This window comes from Peromyscus leucopus, chromosome 7 (genome assembly GCF_004664715.2).
Source record: "Peromyscus leucopus breed LL Stock chromosome 7, UCI_PerLeu_2.1, whole genome shotgun sequence".
NCBI classification, from domain to species: Eukaryota; Metazoa; Chordata; class Mammalia; order Rodentia; family Cricetidae; genus Peromyscus; species Peromyscus leucopus.
This window is the reverse complement of record NC_051069.1, coordinates 23,987,231-24,012,597: the sequence shown is the minus strand read 5'-3', so window position 1 is coordinate 24,012,597 and position 25,367 is coordinate 23,987,231. Positions and strand designations below refer to the sequence as shown.

At 46.1% G+C, this 25,367-nt stretch overlaps 1 protein-coding gene across 8 annotated transcripts in view; it reads left to right on the top strand.

The window, feature by feature from the left end:
• Window positions 1-856: 856 nt before the first annotated feature.
• Usp28 (ubiquitin specific peptidase 28) overlaps window positions 857-25,367 on the top strand; it is a 63,469-nt gene continuing 38,958 nt past the window's right edge. For all 8 annotated transcript variants that reach the window (XR_005091957.1, XM_028864864.2, XM_028864862.2 and 5 more), the window contains exons 1-5: window positions 857-1,014; window positions 19,870-19,947; window positions 20,869-21,001; window positions 22,133-22,238; window positions 23,234-23,393. Coding sequence is in view for 7 of the 8 variants with exons in the window: in XM_028864864.2 (XP_028720697.1) it covers window positions 958-1,014; window positions 19,870-19,947; window positions 20,869-21,001; window positions 22,133-22,238; window positions 23,234-23,393 (534 nt within the window). In the remaining variant the exon portion in view is untranslated. The remainder of the gene's footprint in view (window positions 1,015-19,869; window positions 19,948-20,868; window positions 21,002-22,132; window positions 22,239-23,233; window positions 23,394-25,367) is intronic.

Sequence of the window (25,367 nt, the reverse complement as noted above, 5' to 3'; positions counted from 1 at the left end):
GTGAGATGATGTCTCAAAATTCCAAACCTAAACCACCAACAATAAAAACCCTCCTCCCAAACATTAAGAGGAGTAGGGTGTGGCTTAGTGCCCTAGGCTCCACACAGCTTACACACACAGGGCCTGAAAACGGGAAATTAGAACATTTGGCGACCCTGTTTAAGATCAAGGATACCATGCTGAGCTCTGTGAGTGTGCTGGCCCGCTCAGTTGTCTTTAGAGAGATCACTGGGGTCAGCCTATGTCTCTCTTCGCGTGCCCAGACTAAGAAATGGCTCGAAGGCCTGGTTGAAAAAGTGTCAGCACAGGGAACCCAGCAGCCAGCCTCGCAGGGCCTACGGGGACTTGGGACCAGGCCGGACGCGGATGCGGGGCTCAGGCACCGCAGGCTGGAGAAAGAAGGAGTCTTGGAGACCGAGAGGCCTCGCCGCCCACTTCCTGGGCACCGAATGCGGAAATGGCAACGGCGGGCGACGCGACGCCGACCCGTTAGTCAGTGCCCGGCTGCGGTCACGTGGGCCTAAGCACGCGGAGAAGCCCCGCCCTGGACTCACGCAAGCCGGGGGCGGGCCTCCGGCGCACGCTGCGGGCGTGACAGAGTGTGTGGGCGGGGCCTCGGGGGGGGGAACCTCGGGTGTGAGGGTGGGGCGTGTGGGCGGGGCCTCCGGCGCAAGCTGCTGGAGGGATGGGAGCCAGCGGGCGGGGCGGGCGGGGTTGGGGGGTGGGGCCTCCCGCGCGCGCCGTGGGCGGAGCCTGTGCCGCGTGCTGCGGGTGGGGGGGGAGTGTTGGGAGCGGGGTGGTGTGGGCGGGGCCTCTAGCGCGCGCCGCGGGCGGGGGCGGGACGTGTGGGCGGTGCCTCCCGGTACTCCGGGGCTTCGGGGGCTGCGGCGGCGGCGGCGGCGGCGGCGACGACGAAGACGACAAGAGTAGGGCTACGCGCAGAGGGGCGCCACGGCCATGACTGCGGAGCTGCAGCAGGACGACGCGGCAGGGGCGGCGGACGGCCATGGCTCGGTGAGCGGCGGGTGAGGGTAGCGGGGCCCGAGCTCCGGCCGAGAGGGGCGCGGCGGGCCAAGCGGGCGCGGGCCGGCGGAGGCCAGGGCCTGTGGGCTGAGGGCGGGAGCACCCCCGGCTCGCCGGGGACTTAACGAGGCTGGGGTCGCGTGCCGAAGTGAGGTTGCCTGGTTGTATGGGCCAACTCAGGTTCCGAGTGGGATCGAGTGCGGTACCCGGTGCTGGGGAACCCTACCGAGAGGGGGTTGCACGTGAGGTCGTGGGCATCGGGGTCACCCCGAAGTGTGCGCCCGGCCCTACCCAGGAGCTACAAACTTCCAAAAAGCTCGGTTGCAGTGTCTTATTCTGACTCTCAAATCAGTTTTAAGGCAGTGGCTTCCCAGAGGCTTAAGCAGACTCAAGTTATCTCACTTAAAGCCGGCGTTTATCAACAAAGTGCAAACAAGACCTGGAGCCCCACTCCCCCCTCTTCCCGCCCGGCTTTTCGTTCGGTTCTTCCTTTTCTTTCGGGAACAAATCAGCTTCCCCAATTACCTCATTGATCACTGTAGATTTTGAAAGAAGGGAGAGGAACATAATGAATAAAAAGGCACACCGATTAGGTTCCTAATATTTAAGAAGGTTGAAAAATATTACAAGGATCTTTGGGATGAGGTGGTGAGGGTTCACAAACGCTAGCTTGGAGGAGAACATTAATAAAAGGCTAATAATAATGTCTCTTGAAGAAACTTGGGAGGTGGGCAATTTGAGACTGTCATCTTGTGTTACAAAGTAACACTACATCCTCACCCCTCAGGAACTGCACTTTTTAAAAGAATGGAAAATCTGTACCAAGTATTCAAATACCATGCTTTTAAGTGAGAAAGTTCATAAAATATTTAGAATACGAAAGTCAGTTTCTGCTAAGAAACCCCTTATATCTTAGTTTTAATTAATTTGACGAGATGGGGGTCAAGTCTGGAGCCTATTCACATGGAGTGGGGCAAGTACTACACTCCCAGACTAGGAGTTTAAAACATTGGAAGCTCTTTAAAATTTAGAAAAAAAAGGTATCTCTAAGACTTGGGCTGGGAAATGAAAGTAGGTGGATGGTTTTTCTGTGATCAGATAAAATTGCATTGTTAGATACTCACCAATGTCTTTTGGATGCTGGGTTTTATATTTTTCTGGTTTTTTTTCTTCAGAGAATAAGTCTACTTGTTTTGGGGACAGTGACTTAAAAACAGGTGGTGAGATTTGGTTTTGAGACAGTCATTGATACTATTTTAAGGGAGAGCAAGTCATATTTAAATTTGTTCCGGGCTCCGTCATTTAAGACCACATGGCTTTTAATCAGTGGTATCTTCATTTACCTCTGCCACAGTCTGAGTAGTGACCCCTCTTTCAGCACTCCCTATTGGAGGGTTTGTATGTGAGGTGTTTGATGAGCATTGTGTATAAAGTCATAGCTATTTTGGGAAGGCTTGGCACTCCCAGGCTGTGGCTGGCTGCAGTAGCATGATTCCTGACGGACAGACGGCCTGCAGAGTGATGACATTTGCTGGTATTCCCAGAGATTTTGCCCCAGGCTAACAGATGATAAGCTCTGAATGCTTGATAACTGTTGCCCTTTTTGCTCAGGCTAGGATGAAATGCTTGAAGGCACAGGTTGGGTTGAAGGAACTTAATATGTGGAGCATAACTTTTACATTTCGGGAGAGTATTAATAACTTCTTCCTCTTGGTGAGTTCAATGTAGGATGGCTTCTTTTCTTTTGAATTCGCGGAGGCATTCTGCCTTCCCTTAAAAGATGTTTAATGTAGTTGAGAAGCGCTATCCTCCCCCGACACTCAGGAGCTATTTAAAACCTACCATGCTTTCCCTGCCTTCCCCAGTTGGTCATCTGTACAAAGGACAGACAAAACTATGTATAGGCTCTCCATGGTTTTAGTGAGTGAAAAATACAGTTCTCTGAAAACATGATCTGGAATCGGAGTGGACACTGAGTTATCTCTAAACCCCTTAGACTGATGAGTTAAGGACAGCTTCTTGTGTTTTAATCACAAGATTAGCTTAGATAAAAACCAGCAGGAAAGTTTACTGTTAGGGTGGGATAAGCAGCTTGATGTCAGTTTGCTTCTTAGGAACCTGTCGCCCTTGGCAGCAGCACTGAGGAGTCACATCACACGCTCCCCTCCCCTTCTCTCCCACTTGGAACCCAGGGCCTTGTGCATTCTGGGCCAGGACTTCACACCACTGAGCTGTATGCCTTGTTCGCTTACTGTCTTTTGGTTTATTGACTCTTTATTTTCCTTTACTCCATGGCATCTTTGTATGTATTTGAGACCAAGGCTGGCCTAGAACTTGAAGTAGTCCTCCTGCCTCAGTCTCCCTGGTGCTGGGGCTAGAGATGTGAGCCTCTGCACTCAGCTCCTATTATGTTGTGATTTTTGGAGTGTTGGAAAGGTGTGACTTGGCTCCATCATTCTCCTGCTCTTTCAGCTGAAGTTATTGCTCACACTGAGTGTTCAGTATCTTGAGCTCGTTAACAGATAAGCTCTTATCAGGTGGGCGCTCTGTGTTCTGTTTTCATCAAAATGACTTTGTGTGTGTGTGTGTTGTGTGTGAGACTGGTTTTCTTGAAGCCCAGACTGACCTTCAAATTTGTAAGGGAGGATGACCTTGAACTCTTGATGCTCCTGTGTCTGTTTTCTAACTAGTGGGATTATAGGCTTGTGTGACAGTGTCTTGCAGTCAAAGAAAATTTAAAAAAACTGATGCTAACAATACAAGTAATAGCTAACTCACACTCTTTCTCTATCTCCCGCCCCCTTCCTCCCTGTAGCCCAGGCTGGCCTAGAACTCTTACTCCCCTCCTGTCCTCCTGAGATCAGGGATTACAAACTTGTGCCGTCATACCCAGGTCAAAGTTCAGCCTCCCCTAGCCCCTGCCTTGGTTTGTCAGTCCTCACTTCCCACCTTGTTTGAGATGGGTCTGTCTTCTGTCTCCTCTGAATATGGCAGGCTAGCTGGTCCTCCCATCCTTCTGTAGGTAGGAATGCTGGGATGACGGGTGCTCTTGTGTGTCCATCTTTTATGTGGATTCGTGGGAATCAAACTCAGGCCCTTATGCTTGTCTGGCGAGTGTTTTTCACCACTGAGCCATCTCACACACCCTTTTAGAAAAAGGTTTACTTGTCTATTTTTACGTGTGCGCGCGCGCGCGCGCGCGCCTCGTGCGTTTATGTGTACCGTGTGTGCAGAGGCCAGAAGAGGGCATCAGATCTTCTAGACTAGAACTGGAGTTAGAGGTGGTTGTGAGCTACCTGATACAGGTGCTAAGAACTGAACCCAGATCGGAATCTGCAAGAGCAGTAAGTGCTCTTAACTTCAAACCATCTCTCCAGCCTTCACCTCCATTTTGAGGACATGACAGGTTTTTTGTTTTTGTTTTTGTTTTTAGCCCAAGCTGGATGGAGCTCAATATCTTCGTGCTTCCTCTTCCGAATTACTGGTGTCTCAGCTGTGCCACCGTATTTCTCCCAACCCTTTTTCTTTTTTCTTTTTTTGAGAGAGGGCATAGGGTCTCACTATATATCCCTGGCTGACCTTGAACTTGTTAAAGACCAGTCTAGTCTGGATTCACTGAGATCTCAGTCTTCTTACCCTAGGAGTATGCCACCACACCCAGCCTCTTTTTATATTCTTGTTTTGTTTTGTTTTCTGAGACAGGGTTTCTTTGTATAACAGTCATGGCTGTCCTGGAACTTTGTAGACCAGACTGGCCTGGAACTCACTGAGATCCATCTGCCTCTGCCTCCCAAGTGCTGGGATTAAAGGCATGCCTCACCCCCCCCCCCCCCACCGCTGCCGCCGCCGCCGCCGCCGCCACCACCACCACCACCACCACCACCACCACCACCACCACCACCACGGGGCTCTTTTTATATTATACTTGATGGCTTTCACTGTTGTTTGGTCTTCCCGTGCAGCCCAAGCCAGCCTTGAACTTGGAATAATTCTCCTGAGTGCTGGAATTATCTTGTGTATTTACTTTCCAGCAACTGAGCATTTTCTGTCAGGGCAGCTTTACTCCAAACTGGGGCTTTTGTTTGTTTTTGTCTGAGGTAGTCTCGATTAGTGTAGCCCTTGACTGGCCTGGAACTGGCTGTGTAGGCCAAAGTGGCCTTGAACTTACAGATCTGCTTGCATCTGCCTCCCAAATGCTACATTACAGGAGTGTGCCACCATGCTTGACTCAAATTGAGTATATTTTGTTGGTGTATTTGTGGTGCTGGGGATCAAACCCAGGCTTCCAGCATGCTAGGCAAGCCTTTTACCCCCTGCTCTGTCCCCATTCTCATTGGTTTTTCTCCCCCCTGCTTTTGTTGTTTTGTGTTTTGTTGTTGTTGTGTTTTTTTTTTGTTTTTTTTTTTGAGACAGGTTCTTGGTATATAGCTTTTGAACATTTGGTGATGATCTTCCTACTTCAGCCTCCAGGATCCCAGCACTGCGGCTGTGCCCCACCACACTCAGACCTGCCCCCACAGCTTTGCTTTCCCTCCCCTTCTCTCTCTTCCCTCCCCCCTCTCCCTTCCCCCTCTCTCTTCCTTTCTATTTGCTGTTTGTTTGGTTTGGGGTGTTTTTGGGTTGATGTTTTTCTTTATTGAGATAGGCTGTCATGTAGCCCAGTCTGACCTTAATCTTACTACCTAGTTGAGGATGCTGAGGATGACATTGAACTCCTGATCCTCTTGCCTCTACCTCCCAAGACTTGAGTCATAGGTGTGCACCACACTTGGGTTCCATAGTTCTCTTAAAGTCTTTCCCAGAACTCTTCTAGTGGTTTAAACTTTGAAAAGATTAATATCATTTTTAACATAATTTTATGGGGGGAGGGCAGGGAGGGGCACAGGCATCCACATGGAGGTCAGAAGGTAACTTGTAGGAGATGGTTCTCTTTTTCCAGCGTGGGTGCTGGGATTGGGCTAGGGTAGTCGGCAGGTGGTGGTACTTGTTTTCACAGCCCTATGTCTGTCTCAGTGTTTAGTTTTCTCCAGTCTAAGAGCTGTCTGATGGTTTGTTCACTCCATCCCCAGCATCTCATCTCTTTATTTCCCTGGAAAAATTATATCTTCTTTCATCCCCCTTGTTCTTAGAGGCAAACCTCCATTAGGGGGTCTCACCAGGGATAGTTTGCACTCCAGGAGACATTTGGCAATACCTGGAGGATTTTCTTTTTTGTTTTTTTGAGACAGGGTTTCTCTGGATCTCGTTCTGTAGACCAGGCTGGCCTCAAAGAGGATTTTCTTTTTAATTGGTTTATTTTTAATTTATGTATAGGGGTGTTTCGCCTATATGGATGTCTGCTCCATGTGCATGGGATGTCCACAGAGGCTGGAAGAGAGTATCAGATCCTCTGGAATTGGAGTTGTAGATAGTTGTAAGCAGCATCGTGGGTGCTGGGAATCAAACTTAGCTGCTCTGCAAGAGCAGCCAGTGCTCTTGACCACTGAGCCATCTCTCCAGCCCTGGAGATGTTTTTGATTGTGACTGTAGGGAAGGGTACTGCTGGAGTGTAGTGGGTACAGTATCTTACCTGGTACAGTTTAAGCCCCCAAAGAGTATTGCACTCCAGGAGACATTTGGCACTTAAGACTACAGTAGAAACTGTAGTCTTAAGTGATGCCAACCTTTTAGCTCACCCCTGAATGATAAAAAGGAAAGAAAAGGACACGACTACTCCTAGGTATGGTGGAAGAGAAAGTTTATTATAGATATATGGGAGAGCATGGTCATAGGTAGGGATATCTAGAAGAGTCCAGAGTGGACATTACCTGACTGAGTTGGGCTATATGGGAGAAGGGGAGGGGAAGGGAGATGGGAGAGAGGGGAGCCAGGTGCAGCAGCCAGGAGGTCAAAGGTCCAAAAGGGAAGGGTAGCCAAAATGTCTGGATTATATAGGGAAGAGCCTTTGGGGGAAGGGCAGTCCAGCCCCTGGACTGGAGAGTTCAGGGTAGAGGGCAAGGTATGCAAGTCATACCCTGTAACAGGTAGGGACTGAGGGATGCTGGGAGAACTTGGTGGCCGGGTCCAGCTTTGACATGTTAAATAGGCACCTGGGCTGTTTGTCCCAGACAACCCCCACAAACCTTCACTGACTTCACTGATACCTAGGAGGACCATCAGCTTCTGCCCACTGGAATTTAAACATGTAGAAGTCGGCGTGTGAGCTGGCCAGTCCTGCTTTCCAGCTATTGTCTGTCCAGCTCTTCCAGCTCTGTTCAGTGGCCATTGTTGACAGGTCAGAACACCAGGATGGAGTGTTGATCCCGTGGAATCAGGTGTGTTGAAGGTCAGGACCGGGATCTGGACCTCCGCCTTAGACCTTCTAAATCAAAGTCGACTGTGTTTTGTTTTGTTTTAGAAAGGGATTTACTCTTATCCCAGGACTGCCTGGAACACATTATGTAGCCCAGGCTGTCCTCAAACTCAAAGCAGTCCTCCTGCCTCAGTGTTCCAAGTGCTGGGATTACAGGTGTGGGCTACCACACCTGGTTTGAACAGTGCCAGAGATGAAACCCAAGGCTTCATGCAAGGCCAGCACTCTACCTTCGGAGCTACATCCTAGCCCAAATTCTGCCTTTTGACTCCGTCCCCGGGGAACTAACTCATTTGCACATTAAACTTTAGAAGCTTAAGGATAGAATTCCCATTCTGCTGTGCATAGGAGCCCTTAATCCTGAGCACAGCAGCAGCAAACCCTCCAAACACCATGTCAACAACATTTTCTGCTGCCCCCCTGCCCCCCCTCGCAGGTGGAGTCTCCTTCACTTAGATTCCAGATCAGCCTGTTGTCTTTTTCTTTTCAAATGAATAGAACCTCATGGTTTTATTGTCTTCTTTTCTCATCCTATAACAGAGCCCTTCCTCCTCCTCTTCTGTCCCCTCCTCTCCTCCCCCACCTCTCTTCCAAGCCAGATCTCTCTGCCTTAGCTCTGCTGACAGGCTCAGAACAGTCACCCCTCAGCAGTCTTCTTACACTTGTAGTCTTTTTCTAGAAAATAGGCTTGGTCTGCCCACTTGATGCCAGAATTCCACTTTTCTGGTCACACAGAGAGGCACTGTGTCACTGTGGTGCTTGCCACAGTCTTACAGAAAGTTGGGAGAGTTTTAGAAATGGTGACTATTTTTGCCAGAGTGCCATCGACATTAAAACCCTCTTTGTTTTTTTTTTTTTTGTTTTTTTTTTTTTATTTTTCGAGACAGGGTTTCTCTGTGTAGCTTTGCGCCTTTCCTGGGACTCACTTGGTAGCCCAGGCTGGCCTCAAACTCACAGAGAACCGTCTGCCTCTGCCTCCCGAGTGCTGGGATTAAAGGTGTGCGCCACCACCGCCCGACAAAACCCTCTTCTAAAAGCTTTGCTGAAGCAGGAGGATTGATTCAAGCCTGGGCTACATGGTGAGTTCCAAGCCAGTATTGGTGACAAAGTGAGACCCTGTTTCAAAACCAAGCGCGCCCCCCCCCCCCAGTGTGATTAAGAGTTAGTGTAAAAAACTTGGAAAATACGGGTAAGCAGATTAACTCAAGCTAAGAGGAGACAGGCAGGATCTACTAGATCCTAAGGAAGGATGGAAGTGGCAAGTGCAGCTTCTTAACACTCGTCATGTTGGGCTCCAGCAAGCCCAGAACTGTTGAAATGGCCAGGGGCTTGCAGAGAGCCTGACCTGGGAGCAGCAGTTTGTAGACAGTTAGTGGTTTACCTAATCAGCATCTGCTAGGTGCCTGATGGTGAGGCTTGCCAAAAAGCCTTTAAAAACAGAGACTTTATTCTTGTGTGCATGCTTGGTGGGTGTGAGTGGCCATCAGAGGGCAGCTTTGTGGGGTTGGTTCTCTCCTCCCTTTATGTGGTTCCAGGGATCGAACTTGGGCTGTCGGGGCTGCTCAGCAAGCACTTCACCTGCCAGGCCCTCTTGTTGGCCCAAGCGAGGCTTTTAAGGCGAATTTGATTTGTTACTTCTTTGAAGCAGGGGCTCTCTGTGTCCCAGGCTAGCCTACACTTTACAGCAGTCCCTTTGCCTCAGCTTCCCCAGTGCTGGGATTGCAGGCATGGGCCACCACACTTGGTCTGCCATTGTTAGTTGTTTTCTTTCTTTGTGCTCCCTCATTATCATGTTTTAAACTGATACTTGTTGTGGAGTTTGAGTTTTTGTTTTCATGAGTTATTCTACTTTTTTTTCTAAAAACTCCCACTATATATTTAAATCACTTGCTGTAGTCTCTTTACAGACAGAACTCTTAAAAAATAAATATTAGACCTGGAAAATTAAGTTTGGATTCAACACATTATATATTCTTGTTTTGTTTTCGCTTTGTTGTTTTAGAACTGTATCTTTAGCCCAGGCTGGCCTCACACTTGCAGCAGCCCTCTTGTTCCCACTGCCAAGTGCTGGGATTGCAGGAGTTCTCTACCAGGCCTGCCTGCCTGCCTACGGCTGTTTCTTCTGTTCCTGGGGGTTGACCCTAAGGCCTCCTGCATGCTAGGCAAGCAGTGCTCCAGTGAGCTACAGTCTCAGTCCTTTGCCCTTGAAAATACAGTGCCTGGTTTAGGGAGTTGATTGGCTCCCTATTGCACAGTGAGACAGAAAGAAGCCTGGCCCCTCTGTCTATGCATCTGTGTGGTCTTAGCAAGCTTACTTCTTCCTTGCTCCCTTGGATTATTGGGCCTTGCCTATTAATCTGGTCGACACTTTTCTAGGGACTGTTTATTAACTGAGTCTAAATCTGTGTGTTTCTAATCCTTAGTTGCAGTTAAGTCTACTCCATTTATAGGTCTGAGATACCAACCTCTTTTACTGTGTACCTATTCTCCTGAGGGTTATTATAGTAGGCATGGAATGCTTACTAGTGTGTGCTACCTGCCAGTTACTACTGTAACACATTTCTGTATAGTTTTTCTGTGTGTGTGTGTGTAATGGTGGTGGTGAGGTGATTGTGCCTGTGTATATGCAATCTCACCTGTGTATGGGTGCACATGGAGGCCAGAGCAATATTGGGGATCTTCCTTAAACTTTTCCCAGCTTATTCATTGAGGCAGGGTCTCTCAGTTGACTGATGGCTAAACTGGCTAGCCAACTTGCTTCAGAGATGCCATCTCTGCCTTCTGAGTAACTGCAGTTAGGTGGGGTTTCTATTGCTTTGAAGACACCATGACCACAGCAACTCTTTTTTTTTTTTTTTTTTTTTTTTTTTTTGAGACAGGGTTCCTCTGTGTAGCTTTGTTCCTTTCCTGGATCTCGCTCTGTAGACCAGGCTAGCCTCGAACTCACAAAGATCCGCCTGCCTCTGCCTCCCCAGTGCTGGGATTAAAGGCGTGCGCCACCACTGCCTGGCTGAAGTGGTGAAGTGGTCTGTCTTATTGGGCATGGCTTGAGCATATATGAGACCTCAAAGCCCACCTCCACAGTGACATACTTCCTCTAACAAGACCACAACTCCTCCAACAAGGCCACACCTCCTAATAATGCCACTCCCTTTAGAGGCCATTTTCTTTCAAACCACCACCACCTGGGAAATTTTAAACTGATTCCTTTACCTCCATACTACACATGACTGACACAGCCTGGCCTCAGTTCTGAGTTGCAGAGCTCTAATGTCAAAGAGTTTCCCCCACTGTACCATGAGCCCCTCTAAAAACAAACATCTTGATGCCCACTTGGTCGTAAAACACTTGAATTTAAATTCTCATTTGGATCTGCTTCATACCTGTGAAGTCAAGTATGTCTAGAAAATAGTTTTCAGAGTGACATGTCTAGTAGGTAGTGATGCTGGGCCTGTAACGGGCCCTGCTCTCTAGGTGTCAGTGTTCTTACTACACACAGGAGAAGACTGTAGTTGGACAGAGGGGTCACATGGCAGGTTGTCATTTTACTGACCATGGCTGTGAGCGTTTCTTTATTGACATCTTGCCAGTGCTGTTGAAGTGGATGCTGTGAACCTCATTTTCCAGGTGCAAAAATCCAGTGAATGCATGGGAAGGTTGAGATTGAGAGGTGAATCTGTAGCAGTCTGGGCTGCCTTTCCACATGGAAAGGAAGGTCAGAGTATCAGCCAACCCAACCTAAAGGAATTTAGGAGGCAGTTTAAATTTGAGTCTGCTGGACAATGGTGGTGTACACTGTCATTCCAGCACTCAAGTAAAGCCACCCTGTGTCCCAGAGCAGGACTCTGTCTTATTTATCTTTTTTTTCCCCATAGTCTCCAAATTTTGATTATCCTAAAAAAATTCCGTATCCATTATGCTGTCACTCTGTTTCCCCTGCCCTTAATATCTGGCAGTGCCAGCTGCTTTCTGTCTTAGATGTATCTGTTCTGGGTGTTTCATGTCAGTGGACTCATGCAGCATTTAGTGTTGTGTGTATGGCATCGTTGGTGTTGGGCAGTGCATTTGTGTGTATACGCACAGGTGTTTATGCGTGTGCATGTGGAAGTTCAGGGTGGGCATGTCTTTCCTTGGTCACACTCTACTCTTAAGTTTTCCTGTTAGTATTATTGTGGGGGGGGGAGGGGGGTCGTGGAATATCTGCACACCACAATGCACCTGTGAGGGTCAGAGGACAACTTTGTGGAGTCCGGCTGCCAACATTTGACCAAGCTTTGTCCCCGTTCTCTGAGCTGTTCAGGGTATGTTCTACCTCCTCATTGCTCCTACCAGCATCCTGTCCCTCTCCTTACTCCAGTTTGCTCAGAAGCCCTGGGACTCAGCGATGAGGCCTTCTTTCCCTTGTCTCACCCCACTCTGACCAGTTGTTGACAAGGCTATTTAAATACCTTTCCCAAGGGCTGGAGAGATGGTTTGCTTAAGAGCACTGGCTCCTCTTCCCAAGGACCTACGTTCAGTTCCCAGCACTATTTACAACCATCTTGAACTCCAGTTGCAGGGGATCGTATGCCTTCTTCAGTCCTCATACATGCAGCCAAAACACCAGTACATATAAAAATAATAAATAATCAAAATATTTTTTAAAAAATTGCCTTATCTGAGCCGGTGAGATGGCACAGCGAATACAGGTGCTTGCTGCCACACCTAACAACATGACCCGAGTTTCATCCTTGTGACCCACATAGTGGAAGGAGAGAGCCGACTTCCATAGCTCGTGCTCCTACTCCATGCATACGTAACAGAGCATTTACATACACACATACAAACACTTGTGTACACACAGTGTCTTCACCCCATCTGTTCCCTGCCCTTCTGTCATCGCAGCAAGTCTGAACTCATCCTGACTTTAAATCTTCAGGACCTAGCACCATACCAGGGACACCTAAGAATCACATTTTACTGTGCCCAGATCTCTAAACTGGCCAAGGAAACCTGGTGGCTCATCTTCCTCTCCTACTTTGCCCTCGTAGTTGTTGTTGAATGGTGTTTTTCTTAGGTTTTGTAGGTGCGTCCACACAGCTGAGTGATGACTTTGTGCTCGTCTTTCTCATATTTGTTTGGATGTGTACTGAAAGAATGGAGTGTTTTCTCAGGTCTTGTAGAGTAAGAAAGAAGCAAGGTGTGTGGTATGATAAATACTCATGCTCACGGGGTCCGTAGAGATCATCAGGGCAAACCCCAGGGGTTGGGTGGGGAGGAGGAGGAGGAAGAGGGCAGTTCCTTTTTATTTTAGGTTCTCTTGTGCTTTTGGGACTTCTTACTCCCGGGTTGTGGAGAAAAGTAAGCTGTTTAATAAGTAATAAGTTCTTTTTGTTTTGGGCTGTAAGCTAAATTATTTTTTTAAAAAACCTTAATTATAAATGCTTTAAATTTCAATTTATTATTATTGTGTGTGTGGGTGATCCATGTGGGGTGGTGCATGTCACAGTCTGTGTGTGGCTGTCAGAGGACAACTTGTGAAGTAAGTTCTTCCTTCCAGTTGCTGTGTGTGTTCTGGGACCAAACTCTCTTGCAAGGCAGACACTGTACCAGTTGACATCCCTGGGCCTCAGATGTCTTTCAGTTGTTCCTTTCCTCCCTCCCTCCCTCCCTCCCTCCCTCCCTCCCTCCCTCCCTCCCTCTCTCCCTTCTTCTTTCCTTTCTTTTTTTAGTGCAAGCCAGATAATTACCAAAACAGGTATATTTCATCCTATTTTGACTTTTTGTTATCCCTGTATGACCTAGCCAAAATTTTCTTTCTTTATTTCTTTTGTTTGTTTTTTTTTTTTTGAGACAGGGTTTCTCTCTGTAGCCCTGGTTGTCCTGACACTCTGTAGTCCAGACTGATCTTGAACTCACAGAGATCTGCCTGCCTCTGCCTCTACCACCACGGCCCAGCTGAAATTTTCATTTCATTTTTTGAGACAGTGTTTTATAGTTCAGCCTGGCTTTGACTTTAGCTAAAGCTAATCTTGAGTGCCTGATCCTCTTGCCTCAACCTCAAGTATTGCTGTTACACGTAGGTACCCCCCCACACCATTGTAAAGTTTTGTGTGTTTGGCTGTTTGGCCTACATGTATGTTTGTGTACCATGTGTGTGCAGTGCCTAAGGAGGCCAGAGGAGGTCATTAGATTCCCTGGAATTAATAGATGGTCCAAAGCTGCTATGTGGGTACTTGGAATTGAACCTCAGATCCCCTGGAAGAGCAGTCAGTATTCTTAGCTGCTAAGCTATACCTCCTGCCCCAACTTAAAAAAAGTTTTCATTGTTCTATATTAATTGTATTCAACAATGAATGTTTCCTTCTGACTCCTGCTGATCCCCCTTCTTCTTAGCAACTAGTCCTACTTTGATGTCTTTTTGGGGACCCCGTGGGTTTAATTACAATTACAGGAGCATGGCTTAGGGGTTATTTACTGGTGTGTGGACAACTTTCCTGTGGCTATACAACTGAAGGAAATGTCTTCCTCTCCCAGCAACCATTATCTGTCCATAGGTTTTGGGGGAGGTAGGCCTTGAGCCCTTCCCCTTGTTTGTGTTTTAAGACTAGGCGGCGCATGCCTTTAATCCCAGCACTTGGGAGGCAGAGACAGGTAGATCTCTGTGAGTTTGAGGCCAGCCTGGTCTACAGAGCAAGTTCCAAGACGGCCAGAGAAACCCTGTCTTGAAAAACCAACAAACGAACCAATAAAAAGACCAGGTCCCTTCTATGTGGTTAGCCTAGAACTCATTATATAGCCCAGACTGGTCTGGAACTCACTATGTAGCTCAGGCTAGTCCCAAATCCTCAGTGATCTTCCTGAGCAAGCAGTTACTGGCTTGCTCTAACATGCCTGCCCGCTTAACTCCACTTCTACTACCCACTCTTGCTGTGGATATCATTCTGTATAAATAAAACACTGATTGGCCAATGGCTAGGCAGGAAGTAGGCGGGACAAGGAGAGAGGAGAATTCTGGGAAGTGGAAGGCTGAGAAAGGGGAGACACTGCCAGCCGCCGCCATGACAAGCAGCATGTGAAGATGCTGGTAAGCCACGAACCACATGGCAAGGTATAGATTTATAGAAATGGGTTAATTTAAGATATAAGAACAGTTAGCAAGAAGCCTGCCACGCCATACAGTTTGTAAATAATATAAGTGTCTGTGTGTTTATTTTATAAGTGAGCTAAGGGACTGCCAGGGATTGGCGGGACCTGGAGAGAAAACTCCAGCTACACACTCTTATGTTTGCACATTGGATGTCTGTAGTCCCTAACATGACTACCAGAATGAGCACCAGACAACCTCTAACGCATCATGTTCCTGTCTGCATGCTGAGTGATACTCCAGCTCTGTGAGAGTAGCTAGATGGCAGAGAATTATGAAAGGAGGGAAGAGTTAGTCCCCAGTTCCCAGAGGGTCTCTCCAGTCTCAGAAAAGCTACGAGTTTCTCTTTATTATCACCCTTTGATAGGTTTTTGTACCCCAGCAATAACTTTCTCCCCTGACACAGTAATAAGCCAGATCAAGCCAAATTAAAAAGACCAAGTTTTTTGAGCCAAGCACCCTCGGTGACCTTTCCAGCCCCCAGGAGTGAGGCAGGGAAAGGGAGCAGGAGAAATCACAAGGCAGTCCTAAGGAAGGGCCTTAAATACCCCGTAGGTACAGTCTTGAGCAGGTAGCAGCTTTGGGGGGTGGGGGAGCCTGGACTTCTGGCGGTCTTTCCACAAGGGTCAGGGTTCGGAATGGGGCCCAGCTAGAAACTCCAGCTGAACACCCTTCCCATTCATTCCTTTTATTCTGTGTCGGTATGCTTCTGACTCCCAGCACATAGTTCCAGAATTCATGTGAAGACTGTCTCCCACTCTTCATATCATCGTGGTTAAGACTGTGAGTTGTCTTTACTGCTTAACTGGTATTGGCTTGTTATTGACTACACTCTCCCAGAGGGAGAAAGACTCAGTTTTGGGTTTAAACATTGGTAGTATTTTACATAATTTATATAAATGATCAATTAGCTCATATCAAGATTTTATTCTGTTCACAAAAAGTGGGTCATCCCCCTTCCCCTCCCCCTCAGTCAAGTCATGTCATAATGCCTATGTTAGGTTTCTTCCCATGAATAAATTGAAATGCTGTGGAAGTGTTGCTGGAAGAAAACAAAAGTAAGGTGCCTTTTCAGTTGAGTTTTTGTGGAGATTAGAGAGTTAATAGCAGTTTCAGTGCACTGTTAATAAACTTGCGTACAGAGAGCTGGTTCAGGGGTACTGCTTTTGCAGAGGATCTGTGTTCAGTGCCTAGTACTCACATGGGGCAACTGAAAACTATCTAATTTCAGTGCCAGAGGTTGTGACACCCTCCTCTGGCCTCCTAAGGTACTGCACACATGTGCACAAACTTCTACACATGTGTACATAATTAAAAATAAAAGTAAAATTAGTCAAAAGAAACTCTTAAGACAACTGTTCACTATATCTACTATTTCAGTAAGAACTGTTGACACACACACACACACTGTTTTCTTCAGTACTGTTATTTTTTATTATTACCGTTTATTTATTAAGTATACATGTGTGGGTATGGGTAGATGTGCACAAGCTTGTTATTGCTGGTGATTTTTGATACAGTCTCTCCATTAACGCTAACTGGCCTCAAACGTAGCATTCTTTCTGCCTCAGCCTCCTCAGTGCTGAGGTTGTATATGAACCAACACTTCCAGCTTACTTAGTTGTAAATTAAGGTTCTCATGCTAGACAAGATAGGGCATCATAACCATCAGAACGGGGAAAGGAGCATCACTGTTTGAACAGATGGGTGTAATAGGGATTGGGGAGATAGCTCAGTGGATAGAGCATGTTCAATGCACGTGGGAGGATCTGAGTTTGAGTTCACTTAGGATCCACACACACTGAGTGTGTTATTCCAGTGTTCCTGATAGGTTGCAAGGTAGGTAACCAGAAGGAGAGACCCTGTCTCAAACAAGGTCGACCCCACTCTTGTGACCTGCATGTGTGCTGGCACTTAGACACATGAAGTGGGGAGGAACTGGGAGGACTTGGAAGGGCAAAGAATATGATCAGAGTATGTTGTATGAAAAAAATTTAAAAATGAGTAAGAGAGAACTCTTTGGTTGGCTCTCAAGTCACTGTGTGGCTGAGGTCTGCAGCTTGCTTTCCCCGGAGATGGGTGGGTCTGTCTCTCTCTGCCTCTGGGCAGGAAAAAAGAAGGCGTTGTTTGTGAAAACAATGGCAGTTTAGTCCAGGAAATGCAAACCTGTTGGTTCTTGCCATCATTTGACTGCATCAGGACATAGCCCAGACTTTGTCTTGTCTGTACTCCAGTGTGTACTTTCTGTGGTGTGGTGTAGAGTGAGTGAGTTAATATTCAAATCTACTTTCTGTGAAGTGCCAGAGAGGCGGTGAGTTGGGGATACTGTGGGAGCAGCATGATGACTTTGGTTTGCCATTGTAAAAATCAAGTCTTGTTCAAAGGTGGTAGAGCATGCCTTTGATCCCAGCAGCACTCAGGAGGCAAAGACAGACAGAAATCTTCTGCCTCTGTCTCCCAAGTGCTGGGATTCAAGTTAAGAACCATCACACCCAGCCTTGTAAAATTAACATTGAAGGAGCTGGAGAGATAGCTCAGTGGTTAAGAGCACTGGCTTCTCTTTCAGAAAACCTAGATTCAATTCCCAGAACCCAGAGCAGCTCACACTGTAATTTCAGTTCTAAGTGATATAATCCTTCTTCTGACCTCCCCAGGCACCAGGCATGGACATGTAGACATGTAGGCAAAACACCTGTACATATAAAGTAAAACATTTACAAAATTAACACTTAATTGAATTTTATTAATGTTTTGGGGTTAGAAATGAACCTTGGTTGGTAGACTGCTTGTCTAGTTTTCATGAAGCTCTGGGCTCAATCCCACTATCATATTGTTATGAATAACAGTCAAGTTGTACCCAGTTATTCCCTACATCATTTACCAACCATTTAAAATGTCTTTTAGAAGATTGCACTGTGATTTAGCATAAAGGCAAAAGAGAAAAACAAAACTTGTGTGTGAAGGAATGAGTGGGAGGCAGGCCCAGGATGTGTGTGTTGGACTTCCTGTAAGACAGAACACTTAAAACACTGGAGGAGTAACCTCAGTGTGAATTCTCCTGCAACACTGCAGTCAAATGCTTTATGTTCCGGAAAATAGAAAGGTGCCAGGAGTGGATTCAGCCATGTCTAGTTTTGTTGCTGAGAAACATGCAAAAGAATTGCCTGTTGAATGCCAGGAAGTACCCCTGGAATTGCTGGGTTCTTCAGCATATGGGAGAAAGTTTCAGCTGCAAGAAGCTGGGGTAAGCGACTCGGACTGTCACTAGGCGCTGGCACAATTCCAGTGGGAACAGGGTTTCCTCTGGGAGTGACTGATGGCACCTTCGAGTCAGTCAAATGCCGCACTGTTGACCTTCCTACGTCCTGATGATAGCTTTTTAGAGCATAATGTACCGAAGTAATCAACTCTTGATAGGATAAAGGGTGGCAAAATTTTAAAAATAGAAGTTTATTACCATGCAAAGTTCAAGGTCAAAATATGGGAAGAATGTTTTTTGAGGGCATTTGCTCCTTTCTTTGTCTCCTTAGAGACCCTTCGAGCACACCCACCTCAGCAATAACTTTGTGTAAGTTATTTCTTACACGGGTTTCTTAGGAGCGTTTGCTGTGAGAGTTGGGTGAAATCAGCATCATTTAGTGCTTGCAGACCCTTGAGAACAGCACAAGGCTATGAGTAAGTGGGTATGTTAGCAAATACTTCTTATTGAGACTGTTACTTGATGACACTCAGCAATTCCAGATGAAGTTGTGATTATTGGGATCTGTTTTTCATTTACTCCTTTGTTCTAGTTTGATATTATCAGGCTCCTCCTGTCCCCTCCCATTCTTCCATGACTTTGGGGGTATGCTTGTTTTTCTTTTCTTTTTCTTTTTTCTTTTTCTTTTTTCTTTCTTTTTTTTTTTTGGTTTTTCGAGATGGGGTTTCTCTGTGTAGTTTTGGTGCCTGTCCTGGATCTCGTTCTGTAGCCCAGGCTGGCCTTGAACTCACAGAGATCTGCCTGGCTCTGCCTTCCGAGTGCTGGGATTAAAGGTGTGCACCACCGCTGGCCGGCGTGGGTATGTTTGTTGATTTTTGTTTTCCAGAAAATTTTGTAGACTCTAGATTCATAGATTCACACACTTTTTTTTTTTAAACATGGTGAAATCAATGGAATTAGAATTCATCTGGAAGGAAATTAATGCCTTATTTTTTTAAAAAAGCTTACATTTTCTGTTTTTTACCAAGCCTAAATCTCAGCCCCTCTGGCCTGATAATCAGCCCATTTCTGGTGTCTGGGATGTCAGGACCAATAATATTGAAGACTGCTGCCTCAGTGGGAAGATTCATTTCTAGCTTCTGACCAGAGAATTTGTGACTAGAGAAAGGCTCTGATCCCTTTTCCAGGCCTGGGGAGGGCTGTCCAATCAGTTGTTTCTAGTTGTGGTACTTAAGCGTTGCCAGCGGGCCTCAGCTGTTGGAGACCACAGGATACTGTTTCGTCGGTTACAGCTGGCAGTAAATGGACCCCGTCTCTGAGCCATGGCTGAGGGAGGGAACATCCTGGGGAGGCCTGCAGTGTTGCCCTGGCACAGCCTTAGTGCGGAGTAAATGAGATTGCTGCTGACTGGCATAACCTGTAACTGTTCTGTTTCAGTGTTGACTGAAAGACCGTCGTGGCTCATGTTGGCCAGCCCGTTGTCTCTGGGGAGCTCTCCCTGTCCGTGGGAGCTTTGTATTGGCTCTGACTGCCAAACAGGATGGAAGTGTGAGCACTTAAGGCCGAGAAAGGGTTTGAAGATGATCTGTGTGGCGGGATGTTAGTTAGGTTTCTCCGTGGTTCAGACTAATGGAAGCATTCATTCCATAGCTCATTCTTCTGGAATTATACGTCTTATTTGATAATTCAGAAAGTGCTAGCTTTAGCTACACTTCCTTTTTAAGGTAGTGGTACCAGCCATTTGTTAATTACATGGTTAGAAGCTTATTGTCAGTGAAAAATGGCACACACACACACAAATGGCATCCACAGTAAAGCTTAAAATAGCTCATCCTCACATCCTTGCAGATTCCCTGGACTCCTTATCTGACCTACTGACGCACTGTCCCAGGGAGGAGAGCCCAAGGCTCCTCAAGGCTGCCCAATTTCGACTGTCCCGTTGGTATTTGGAGTTTTCTGTGGAGTCATATTTCTCTTGTAGCTGCCCAAAGTATTTTCTGTGACAGAATGATAGATTCTGCATTTTATAACGTGTCTGACCATCAGTAACTGGCTCATGGAGCTTGTCAGCGCTTTAAAGTGTAAAATGCAAGTCTTGGACTTGTCTGTCCGAGAGGTACCCAGGTCTGCTTTCCGACTGATATGATTTTATTTGTTTCTCAAAAACAGAGCTGCCAGATGATGTTAAATCAGCTGCGAGAAATCACAGGCATCCAGGATCCTTCCTTCCTTCATGAAGCATTAAAGGTTGGTTTCCAGTCCCAGCTTAGCCGACAGGCTCTGAAGCAGCTTTCCACCTCACAGGTGTGTCATTTTTATACCTGGCCAGAACATAGGAACAGAAGAAACCCTACAGGTCAGATGGTTAGTTTCCTCAATAGATAAATGTTAAGAAGATGGTGGGAACTTACAGTTGGGGAAGCCTATGGGAATCCCGTGTGTGTAGACCTTATATGGACCCTCAGTGCAAACAAAAAAACTAAGAAATATTCCAGTAGAGAAGTTGGCTGCTCTTCAGGTGTGATGTTGTTATTCGTAAGCATTGCTGGTTATAATTTGAAAAGATACATTCTAAGTGTTACCCAAGGAAATGGTAAGACGCTTAGCTTCAGACTAGCCAGCAGGTGTAGGCAGTGTAGATAAAGCATGACTGACTGTGACTGGAGAATGTTGAGGGCAAGCAGTGGGTGTAAGAGGTTCGGTTCTTCGTTCTGTTGCTGTACCTTTTAGAATATTTTCCTGGTAAGACGTTTGAAACAGATAATGCCTCCTTTATAAAATATGGTGACTACTCATGACTCTACTGTCCAGGCTGACTTGTCACCTGTGTTGGCTCCCAGTCCCCTTTTGTGACTCACTGTGCCTGTGACTGGTCTGTGAAGTTAGGCTCGTGGAGCCGTGACTGCGCCATCCATGGAGGCTGTGGTTTGCTTTTCTTGTGAAAATCCAAGCATCTTGAGTCTTGTCCTGTCACTTGATACAGCTCCAGGTGCCTCAGGCTTCCTGCCCTCACTGTCTTCCTCTGCTCTCTGCCCCGGAGCCATGCTTAGGCTGACTCACTTTGTCACCATGGTAGTAAAAGAGTAAGAGTAACACCCAATCTGCTGCTCACTGCCAATTCTGCCATGCTTTCCTTTTGGATTTTGTGATTATTTCTCTTCCTCTTAGGCCAGTAATGGTGACATCACCCAGGCTGTCAGCCTTCTCACTGACCAAAGAGTTAAGGAGCCCGGTCATGACCCAGCTGCCACAGAATCATCTGCAGGTGAAGGGAGCGCTACCAACAAAGAACTGCTAGCAAGTAGGTCTCACCTGTCCTGGTCCTTCTCCGTACTAGCAGAAGAGAGTGGCTGTGATTCCTCATTTATCACACTCACCCTTCGACTAGTCACTGAGCCCTTGCTGAGAGCCAGGCCTGAGTTCAAGCTGTGAAATGGTTTCTCTCTTGTTGTTTCACTATGTAACCCAGGCTGACTTTACATGGTTTTCCTTCTTGACTAGTTTTACTATGCTTACTAGGTCATAGGCCAACTTAATAAAGCATGTCCTCTGTTCATTATAGAAAGCAGTTGACTGTCCTTTGCTAGGATATTTTATATGTAGCTGAGGTTTTACAATGGTAAAAGTTATTAACCTCCAGATACAGAAAGTGTTTTTGAGTTTGTGGAATGTTAGTGAATTTTATTTAGTGTGTGCATGTGTGTGTGTGTGTGTGTGTGTGTGTGTGTGTGTGTGTGTGTGTGTGTGTGTAGGCCAGAGGTTTACTTCAGGTGTTTTTGTTTATCACATTCTATCTTATTTATTTTTAAAGTTCTATTTATTTTTATGTATATGAATGTTTTGCTTGTGTGTACATGCTTAGTGCTCCTCAGAGACCAAAAGAGGGTATTGGATCCCTATAACTGGAGTTACGAATGGTTGTGAGCCACCATGTGGGTGCTGGGTCCTGTGCAAAAGCAATAGGTGCTCGTAATTGCTGAGCTCCAGCCCCTCGACCTTATTTATTTTTTGAGACAGGGCTGCTCACTGAACCTGGACTCATCAGTTGGCTAGGCAGCTAGGCCACAAGTCCTTTTGGAATCCTACTTTCCTTGCCTCCCAGGACTGAGATTATAGGCATGTACTAAGCATGCCTATCCTTTTCTGTGGATGCTGGGATCTGAGCTCTTTCTTTATGCTTAAGCAGCATGCTCTAAGCAGAGATCCATCTCCCCAGTCTCTGATGAATTGTAGTAGTCGCTTACTTCTGAACTGTTGGGGAGGGTAAGATTACAGTTCAATGATAAGTTGTTTGTTTGACTTTAGACAGTTACAGGATTGTGTACAGAGGAGCCCCTGTGGTGAGACCTAGGGAATACGTATGGTTTAGAAAATGTTTGTATCTTTTCTTACTTCCTATACACAAACTAATCACATTTCGATTTCCTAACAGAAGTGATAGACCTTACTCATGACAACAAAGATGACCTTCAGGCAGCCATTGCATTGAGTCTACTGGAGTCTCCTAAGATTCAAACTGATGGCAGAGAACTTAATAGGTTGTTGCTTTAATTTATGCTTTTTGTTCCCTGTGGTTTGTTGCTTTGTTGTATTATGTTCTGGGAAAGATATTCGGGTCATTCTGTTCCTTTAATGCACCAAGATCAAGTGTCTTTAAGGAGCAATTTTAGCTTATTATTCAGTTGCCCCTCGTCCCCTGTGTGTCGTTCCCACCCCCACCCCCCCGCCCCCCAATCCATCTGTCTGTCTTTGTTTGTTTTTGATTTTGAGTTTCAGAGTGACCTGGAACTTATGACCCTTCTCCCTGATCCTCCAGTGTGCTGGGATTCCAGGTGTGTGCCACCACTCTGGCTTTTAGTTCACTTTTGAAAAGCCAAGCGCGGAGGATTTTGAGTAGAAGCCTACCAAATTTTGTTTTTTCCAATTACTAAGGAAAAACAACAGCCTAGCCTAAGTACCTGATAAATACAGCCACTGACAGGCTGAGGGCTATACTGTTGTCTCAGGTGAGCAGAGGATATGATGTTAGCATTGGCACTGATATGGTACTTGTCTTGTGTGGTTCACAGACATCCAACTGTAAACCTGCTTTGATTTCTAGACTTGTTTCCTTACACCTCTTGAATTTCTTTTTCAGAGAAACATAGAACAGTATTTTGTGCTCGGCAGTTTGGAGGCTCCTAGCTTTTGCACAGTGCCTCTTTGCCCCTTTCACTGGCAAGTCCTTTTATAGGATACCATGGCTGAACGAAAACCTTTAATGTGATAGGCTTGACTAGCCTTGAATCTCAACTCATTTTCATTGAGGATCTTACTAGAAATAGCCTCTGTTATGGAAGGACTTCAGTTTGAATTTAAACCTTGATTTTTACGTACATGAGGAACTGTTAGGTAGCCAATGGTTGTCCACTGGATGGTTTTTCTGGCATTTGAATCATCTGCAACATTACCAATATCTTCTGTATAGTAAATCACTCTTTAAACTGTTTTGTTTTGTTTTTTTCTTTTGATGTGTGGTGTGGGCATACTACAGAATGCATGAGACAAACTCTGCAGAAACTAAACGCTCCAAGCGAAAACGCTGTGAAGTTTGGGGAGAAAACCACAATCCCAATAACTGGAGGAGAGTGGATGGTTGGCCAGTTGGGCTGAAAAATGTCGGCAACACATGTTGGTTCAGTGCTGTTATTCAGGTATGGTGTTTTTAAGAGCTGTTTTCTTCTGGATATAATTTAGTAACTTGCTAAAATGAAAGATATGAAGTGTGGCTTCAGAAAGTTAAAACAAGGCTAGCCAGATGGTTCAGTGGGTAGAGGTACTTGCTGTCAAGCTTGGTGACATGAGTTTGATCAAGACCCCACATGGTGGGAGAAAAGTACTGACTCTTGCAGGTTGTCTGATCTCTACTTGGCATACGTGTGTAAGGACACACTGTAGTTACTTTTGTGTGTTTTGGATTGAGAATTTATGATGTCTAAACTAGGAAGTTCTGAAATACTAATATCTTAAGTGTTTGGGGTCAGCAATTAATGAGTACTGTTGAGGGTAGCCTGGAGTAGAGGCATAGCAGATAGGTATCCTAGAAAGAGAATAGTAAAAAGACTCTTTGTCATTATGTAGCCCTGGCTGGCCTTAAATATGTGATTCTTTTGCCTGTATCTGCCAAATGCTCGTATTACAGGGATGTACTACCATTATAGGAATGTTCCACTATGCCAGCTATATGCATGAATTCAGTATAAATACAGGTATAGACACATCTACTCCAGGGTGTTATGTGTGCTAGACAAGCACTCTATTACTGAGCCACATCCTCAGCCCTGTGAAAACACTCTTTTGGGTGATAAAATTCTGCAAGAGGAGAATGAGAAAGATTCCAGGGTCTCGCTGGAATAACCAGGTGGTTGAGTGCTGTTTGACATAAGAGGAGTAATTTGTGTGTGCTGGAAGCTGCCAGTAAGGCTGTGGATGTACTCAGTTCACGATGCCTGTGTTTTACATCCTTATATGAGATGCCATATAGGAGTTAATTTAACTGTATGCATTTCTAGGTCAGAAAAGAATACTATAAGAGTTGAAGTAAAGCCAAGCAGGTGGGTGAATTTCCTTAGAGAGAACAAGCTATCAAGAAGTATTTCCCACGGCTGGAGAGATGGCTCAGCCATCAGTTAAAGAGCACTTGTTAGTTTTGCAGAGGACCTTGGGTTTGGTTCCCAGTGCCCTTGTGGTGTCTCATAGCCATCCCTAACTCCAGTTGCTGGGGTTCAGTACCTTCTTCTGAACTCCATGGGCACCAGGCATACACATGGTACACATATATTATATGCAAGCAAGACACTAATGCAATAAAACAAAATATACTTAAAGTGTTTCCCGAGCACCATAAGCTTCATGTGACCACAATATCATTCCTTCTCCCTGCCTGCAGCCTTGTACATTAAATGGTTCTGTGGCATCCAACCCGCTGCTCAAAAGCCAAAACACTTCAAACATAATTTACTGTGTGCCTGGCTCTGATTAGGACCTGGGAAACAGCAGTGACTAAAACAAAGCCCATACTCTCCTGGAGTTTACTTTAAAACAGTGGGTTGATCAGTCAACAGAATCAGGTAATGATAAATGCTACAAAGGCATTGTGAAGGAGAGTAAGGGTGCCTCAGCTAGAGAGAAGGAGCTGCTGCTTCTGTGGCTTGGTCAGGGATGGCTTGACCAATAAGGAGACTTTTAAACAGAGGTTTGGGTCATATAGTTACAGAACATTTGTGAGTAAAAAGTAGAGAATAAATAACCCATGTGAGAGAGCAAGACTTCTAGAACTGGCTGGTTAAGAATGGAGAGTGGGGTGGGGTGGGGTGGGGAGAACTGACTCCTGCAAGTTATCCTCTGACTTCACACACATTACCTGATGTGTGCAGGCTGCTTCCCTAGCCCCCGGTAAATATGCACTTGAACTGAAAGGCAAAGTGTGTGTCTTGGGGAGCAGAGCAGGTGAGGTGGCACAGATCTGTAATCAGCACTTTGGAGGCTGAGGGAAGAGGATCGCTGCAAGTCTAAGGCCGGCCTGGGCTTTGTAGTGCATTCCCTATCAGCCAAGACCTATGCGACCCTGTCATTTCAAACAGACAGACAGACAGACAAACAGGTAGAATTAGGACTCTTATCAGTTA